Source organism: Primulina tabacum, chromosome 9 (genome assembly GCF_025594145.1).
Source record: "Primulina tabacum isolate GXHZ01 chromosome 9, ASM2559414v2, whole genome shotgun sequence".
In the NCBI taxonomy this organism is placed as follows: domain Eukaryota; kingdom Viridiplantae; phylum Streptophyta; class Magnoliopsida; order Lamiales; family Gesneriaceae; genus Primulina; species Primulina tabacum.
The window spans coordinates 9,580,481-9,588,414 of NC_134558.1; the positions used below are offsets into that span (position 1 = coordinate 9,580,481).

General features: G+C 34.4%; 1 protein-coding gene across 5 annotated transcripts; it reads left to right on the forward strand.

The window, feature by feature from the left end:
• The first annotated feature begins 897 nt into the window (after positions 1-897).
• On the forward strand, positions 898-5,853 carry LOC142504603 (uncharacterized). Of its 5 annotated transcripts, XM_075617472.1 has the most exons (4): positions 899-1,029; positions 1,952-1,979; positions 2,058-4,022; positions 4,736-5,853. In XM_075617472.1, exon 3 carries the CDS (start codon positions 2,089-2,091, stop codon positions 3,781-3,783), a length of 1,695 nt encoding a protein of 564 aa, XP_075473587.1. In that variant the 5' UTR covers positions 899-1,029; positions 1,952-1,979; positions 2,058-2,088; the 3' UTR covers positions 3,784-4,022; positions 4,736-5,853. The 5 variants fall into 5 exon arrangements, with proteins under 5 accessions (XP_075473585.1, XP_075473586.1, XP_075473587.1 ...); XM_075617470.1 differs by having other exon boundaries at positions 898-1,029; positions 1,952-4,022; XM_075617471.1 differs by lacking the exon at positions 1,952-1,979 and having other exon boundaries at positions 898-1,029.
• Positions 5,854-7,934: the final 2,081 nt, after the last annotated feature.

Below are 7,934 nucleotides of genomic sequence, written 5' to 3' on the forward strand. Positions count from 1 at the left end.
GTGTAATTATCCGTCAAAATTAAATAATTATCGGTCATATTTGTCAAATCTATGGATTCATGTGTTATAAAAATGGTCGACCCAGAAGCAACATGGTCGACCCATAAATCACCATGGTCGACCCAGAATCAACCCAGAAATCACCCTGGTCGACCAAAAAACTGATAAGCAACAAAATTCCACCATAAATACTTAAAACGAAATTAAAAAGATCAATACAATGTCCAATAATTAAAAGATCAATACAATGTCCAATCAAATACAAAAACAAATACTGAGTCAACCCAAACTTGATCGATGTTGGGTAGACCAAAATTTTGGGTAGAGTCTACCCAACATTTTGCTTGGTCGACCAAAGCAAAATTTTGCTTGGGTCGACCAAAGTGTTTTTGCTTTGCTTGGGTCGATCAAATGTTGTTGGTCTACCCACTTTTGGGTTTGGTCTTTTGCTTGGATCGACCAAGCTTTGGTCTACCCAAGCAAAAGACCAAAATTTGGTCTACCCATGCAAAATTTTGCTTGGGTCGACCAAGATCCAGGTCTATCCAAATTTTGGAAATTTGGTCGATTTTTTTTTTTTCAAGTGAGTCGAATAAACAGAAGCAATAAATCGAAATAAACGTTTATATTATCAGATTTTTGTCAACCATTTGTCCGATTGAGTTTGCTTAGATTGGACGGATCTGCGTCGAGAATTGTTGGAAAAGGAAATACGATCGGAAAAGAAATGGAAGGAGGTCGATGGAAGAAAAATCTAGTTTGGAATCGACTGAATGAGATGGATAAAATTAATATTAAAAATTTAAGTTAATGATATATTTACATTTAAACATAAATACATTTATATAAATTGACTTGTGTTTTTTTTTTAAATAAATCACCGTCGAATCCCTTTTCCCCAAATGTCCCAGAATTGGCCCGAACCAATTCCTATCCAACTTCAACTCTCGAACTCCGGTGACATTTCTACCGTTCTCTACTAAGCGACGGAGATATCTGGCTGTTCTTCCATAAAATTTTGTGTTGTTGGTACGAATGCTAATCCTTCTCTCTTGGAACGATTTGAAAGTATTGATTTGTTCAAAAAGATGGAATCTTTGTGATCTCGATGTTCGTTTCTTATGAATTATAGCTCGATCTCTATATGGTTGAGTTTTTCAAGTAATGATTTTTGAATGAATCTGTTCACTGTGAGCACTTTTTCCCAGTTGAATCGAGTGAATTTTCGTTTTGTTTGGTCAGACTCAGTTTACTCGGCAATTATATTGGCGCACAAGTGCTGATTACGCATTTCCAAGGTTCAACCTTTGGCCTTTCCGAGGTTGCATCCTGTGAATTTTGATTTTCCCCCCTCAAAAGTGCCAGTGGGAGTATTTTGGTCACACAGTTGTTGAACCTTTTTTAATATGTTTTTACTTTCTATTCTTTTCTCTGTAGATTTTCATATTCTTTCTGTTTCTTTATTGCTTAAGACTTTTGATAGGTAATGTATTTGAGTAGGATGGATTTCAAAAATGACTGCCTGAATTCATAACTAAACCATATTAAGAGTCGTCAAATCCATATTATGAGTCGTCAAATTTCATCTTAGCATCATTTATCTCAATTATAAAAATTATGAATTCGGGCAGTCATTTTGAAATCCATCCTACTCAAATACATTACCTATCAAAAGTTTAAGCAATAAAGAAACAGAAAGAATATGAAAATCTAACAGAGAAAAGAATATAATTTTTATAATTGAGATAAATGATGATAAGATGAAATTTGACGACTCTTAATATGGTTTAGTTATTAATTCACAGGAATAGGAGTTCTTGCTTAATAGATTGATGGCATAATCTATACAGGAGATAAAGTTGTTATTTTATTCTTTGAGATCTTGGTCAATTAATGACATGTTTTTTGCAAATTGTCGAATTCTTGACATGTATGTCTAATTTCTTTTAAGATTGTGATTCTTTGTTACAAGTGTAGAGGTGTGTTTTGTGAGTACTGGTTTCAAATGAATAATCTCTGACTGAGACGACTAATCACTTTTCTGTTCAACAATTTAGATGCCAAGGGCTCAAAGAAAATGCGCTAGAAATGGTTAATTTGTTCCGCACCTTCTCAAACTCCAAGAAAATATTTCGGACGCATTTCCCCACCTTAATTCACACCTCGGTGCAACTCAAACATATCATCTCGCATGATGATGACTTCAATACGTCAATACTAGATTCTTTACATGAAGGACTGAACTGGAAGACCCTTACACAAAGATTCAAATCAGTTGGATTCACCAACCCCTTAGTTCAAACTATACTATTACAGCTGAAAGAACCTTCAAATTCTAGAAAAGCCCTGAATTTATTTCATTGGTCGGCAAAAGAAATGCATGTCCAGCATGGGACTTCCACTTTTTGCATGACAATCCATATTTTGGTCAAAGGCAGGCTCATCAAGGATTCCAAGGCATTACTTGAAACAGTTTTATCCAAACCTTCCTCTCATGATAAAACTCAAGTACTTACTGTTCTTGATTCTTTGCTAAACACTTATGAGGCTGTTGACTCAATTGCTTTTGTGTTTGACTTGTTCATTCGAACTTGCGCAAAGTTGAGAATGGTTGATGTTATTCTTGATGCTTGCAAATTGTTGTTTGATCATGGATTTCGTTTGAACTTGACGACTTTTAATATTCTGCTTCATGTGATGCAAAAATCTGATAAGACGGATTTGCTTTGGGGTGTATATCGCCACATGATCGAAACAAGAGTTTGCCCAGATGAAGTGACAACGCAAATCATGGTTAAAGCTTTATGTAAAGAAGGAAAGTTGGAAAAATTTCTCGATATTTTAGATAGGATGTGTGGTAAGAGGTGTTCGGTTTCTGCACAGATAGTGAATACTTGTTTGGTCTACGAAATGATAGAGGAAGATTGGATAGAAGATGGGTTACTGTCATTGAAGAGAATGTTGCAGAAAGACATGATAGTTGACACCGTTTCATTTTCATTGGTTGTGTTTGCCAAAGTCAAGATGGGAAATCTCTGTGCCGCTATGGAGATATACAAGGAAATGCTCAAGAGAGGTTTTCATGAGAATGCTTTTATCTGCAGTTTGTTCACAGGGGCATATTGTGAGGAGGGAAGGATCGATGATGCAGTGGCGCTGTTAGAAAAGATGGAAACTTTGGGATTTAAGCCACCGGCAGAGACCTTTAGCCTGATGATTAAAGGTTGCTCTATTAATGGACGATTGGATGATAGCTTAGTATTTTGTAAGAAAATGGTTAGGATAGGGCATATTCCTAGTTGTTCGGCTGTTAGTGAGATGATTGGGAAGCTTTGTGAAAATTGGAAGACTGAGCAGGCTGATGAGATGCTGACCATCTTGTTGGATAAAGGTCTTTCTTGTGATGAAAATGCATTTTCTCATCTGATTTATGGTTATTGTAAAGATGGTAATATTGAGAGGGCTATAACGATTTTATTTGAGATGGAGTTCAGATCATTATCTCCTAATATGTTGGGTTTTACTTCTTTGATTGTTGGTCTCTGCAAGTGCGAGAGATTAATAGAAGCGAACAAGTATCTGGAAATGATGAAATCGAGGTCACTGCTTCCAAGTCCAAATGTTTACAAGGAATTAATTGCTAGTCACTGGAGGAAGGGTGACAAAACAAGGGCTCATCAACTTAACTGTGAGATGGTTGGAACATGGCCAAAGACTGATGATTCCTTATGTATGGAATTTCTTGTTGATTTGCCGCTTATGCAAAAGCGATGGCATGGTTAAAAGCTTGAAGGAAGCAATTTATGAGCAATACATATGACAACCGTAAAGCTCGTCTGGACAGGAAAGTTTTCATTTCATGTTCGTGGTTATAGAGAAAATGAAGTTAAGAATAAATAACCATCTTGTTGACACTTGGGCACTTGGTTACTGAGCTGAGGAAACTGTCTTCTGATTTTCATTTTTGCGCTGAACCTAAATTCGGATTCTGCTTTGAAGTTGCTCACTCTTCTTTATATGCGGTATGATGTCATATCCTCAAGTTGCTGTAAATTTTTGATAAAGATTAGCTATAACTCTCAAAACTAATTTACAAGAACCTTAACATTTCATTTTCACGAGGCATATGAAGTACAACATGATATTAAAACTGTCAGTTTTAGAAATTTGAAGGCACTCGATTTAGAGGTGATCTGTTCAGTAATCATAATTTTGGAGCTACTAAATTATTTATTTCACTAGTAATAATTGCATCCAAGAAAGGAATATTAAGTTGCAATTAAGCCTGTATGATGGCGCATGTGGCAAACTGAACTACATATATTTGGAAGTCAAATTTTAACCAAGCCAAAAATAGTTCTTCCCATACAAAATTTCCTTGAAAAGCAACTGACAGATTGAGCATTTTTTAGGGAGTGTTTCTTTGGGAAGGAAGTTAAGTGTTGTGACCATGGTATTGGAATTTCGGTCCATGTAATCCCAAGGTTTGGAATCGAACTTTTTTTCTTTTATTGCTCATCATGGATGATGAACATGAGGTGATACCAGCAGAGTTTGATCATTTCATGTATGATTCTTTAACAAATTCACTACCTGTTTGGTTAAGCGATATGTGGAGTAGCTTCAGACCGCTTCTCTTGCGTGTTGTGCATGGAAAAAAATGTTGCTGTTTTTCATTCAGGGTTTCTATGTTATGCTACCTTCAAATTAAAAATAATAATTGTTGCTTTTGCAGGATTTCGAATGAAATACCAGCAAGAATTAGAGTTTTCGACTTCGACTTTGCAGCTCCACTTTTAGAGGAGAGTTTCACTCAACAACCGAGAGGCAAATCCGGTCATGTTCGGTGGCCAGAGATTTCCCATATCCCAAAGGTCTGTATTGATGACAATCAGATTCAGTTTCACTCACGATACATGTAAGGTATGTGGGACTAGGATAATCTTGAAGAAGAGGTATGGATCTTACAAAAATCTCATTTCTGTTCTATATCTTCCATCGCGTTCACACCATACAATTCAATCATGAAGAAAGTTTTTGCTTCTGTTTCTTTTGATCACAAGGATAGTAAAATATTTTTTTATTTAATTTTCCAAGTTAGTATTCAAAAAATGTACCATTTTTTTTAATAAAGAAAAAGGAGTTGTCGTGAATTTATTTTTGGGTTTTAAGTATGGATGAATGAGGTGATCACAGATTGAACAGTATGTTAAGTAGTTGTCTTTGCACGAGGATCAAATATTTGGCTTGAAGGGGGCATAAAAGGACTGTGCCTCGATCTTATAGATGTGAGAATTACTTCAAAGTTGACTGAAAATGATTTATTTTCAATTACCATTACGTTGAATACCTATTATTCTTGGGTTCTTGAGTTTGCCTCTAATCTTAAGTTTAGAGGAGTAAAAACATACAAGCAAAGAACACAAGGTTTTCGGATTACATATTTTGAATGTTTGATGAGTTATATCATAACTATGGTGTGCGAAATTTTTGTTTTTCAAGGAAAAGAAACCTCTTGGCCTTTCTTTTTGGGTTTCAGGGATGATTCTTTGTCGGATGAACTGCATATGTAGTTGTTTCTCTATGATATAGCAGGTCGTTTTAGGGCGAGACGCGCGCACGAAATAATCTCATCAGGGTCTTTCATCTTGTTTAGAATCCTACATTTCGTACGCGTCAAAAGCTAAGACTTCTGGCTTAGATATACCAATCTTTAAGATTTTCTATTATTCGGTTCTGCAAACCAACAATCGAAAAGGGATCGCTGGAAAATAAAATTTAGCATAGAAGTTAGCAGTGTGATACAAATTTCTTAGCAGTAACATTTACAGTGGACCATCAATTATTCTCTTACACACCTGCATTTCAATAAAATTATCAAGATATTTTGAATGTTTTCTTGAATTTTTTTTTAAAAAAAACTTTCATTGAACGGACACTTTAAAAATCGTTCACGCAATGGGATGACCTGGACTTTGGGGTAAAACTCAAATTTTATCCAAAAAAATTATAAATATCACTTGCACGTGCGCACGATGCGTACATCCGATAAGTAAACGCCACATCAGTGATGTTTTGACGCTCCACCGGTATTCTCGCGATGCACACTGTGTGGATCAAACCTCACACACATATATATTTATGTTAAAATTCTGAATCTAAGACCTTTATGCCGATGATTATTAATTTAATAATTTCCATTCTTTTCCACAAAAAAAAATAATTATAATAAATGAATAAAAGCGTGAGAATGCAATCATGTTGTTGAGTAAACAGTAAGCAAAGAAAATTATAGTAATGTCAAGTAGACCAATGTATTACAAACAAAGCACGACGACCAAGAAACACACAAAGTAAACTATAATGTATTCATACTCATTTTATGAAAATTATAGTCAATGGTAATTTATTTATATATTTTTAAAAAATATTTATGAAAATTATAGTCAATGGTAATTTATTTATATATTCTAATAAATATTTTCAAATGAATTATATAAACCAAATGTTATTGTATTAAACGAATTATATATATTTCCAAATAGTTAGATGAGATGACAAGGTTTTTTTTTTTGGGTATTTATCTCACATTTCCTTTACAGCAAAAAGGGTCCCTCCAAGTCCAAAAGAGTACACAAGCATTCAAACTATTGTAGAGAAAGTGGATGGACAAAAGCACAAGGGTTTCATCATGGTTTAGGCTTTTAAGAACGACAACACTTATTAGATTATAAAGGGGGGGTTGCCAACTTATGGACATATAGAAAATGAGTTGTCTTAATTCCGTTTCGTCCCCTCCGATCCTTTCGGATTTCGTATTTCGCCCTCACTTGTTGGTTGTCCATTTTGAACTCTCAAATTATTTTAACATGCTTAAGATAGAAGGGTTCGAGTATAAATATATAGTTTCTTTATGTTAGAAGTAATTGAGATATGTTGTTTAAGTTTTTCGTGCAGTTTACAAAATTAGGGCGTCTGTAGTATGTATATGTTATTGGAAGACGACATTTTAGAATTGAATTTTCCATCACAATTATATTTATAAGATCTCTTCCTTTTCGAATTGCGGGAGAAATTTGTTATAATTGGTTCTTGAATCTGAAACATCGTCTTAACCATGAGAACTTGATATCATATGGTTTACCAGTTTCAATCAATGTCAAAATTGTGAATTTCATGCTTTTCATTAATGAAATTTTAAATTCAATAGTGTAAATAGTACGAGAGGTTGAATTGACCATTAATGGAATGTAAGAAAATTCTAAAAAATTGTTAAAAAAAAAATAAATATATGTTTTTCCATGCAAGTTTCTTTCCTTAATATATATTAATCCAAGGTGTCAGTATAATATTTCTTGAATTTCAACACAAGAAATACCATGAGGTCTATCTCTCAACTTAAGAAGATCATGAAACTCATTAAGAAGCGTACAGTATATTTTAAATTAATTTCTAGTCGATTCACCCACCTAAAATAAATATAGAGATCGCTTAAGCTTGAGACTAATATCTGTGATGTAAACGACATGTTTCATTGATAAGGGTATGTAGATGCTTATTGTGGGGACCCAGACGCTAATTCATGTCTTAATCATTATTAACGTCAAATAACAATTAAGAAAAATGGGACTAAAAATTTTCTTTTTTAAATTATAAATGCGGAAACGTAATGTACTATATCTAATATACATGTCAGTATAAAAGTACAACACATGTACTATAGATATCTATCTCAACTAGGTTCAGCATCTATACATCAAGTGCTAAATCCTACTCTGCTTCTGGACCTGAATCTCCACGCTAACTATAATCTCTCATCCTTTTCCTGATCCTGATCTCGTCCCACCTGTTGTCAAGCACACATACAAACAAGACAACAGCCGGATAGCTCCGGTGAGAATTACATTCCCAGTATAAATCATGTATACATGCAT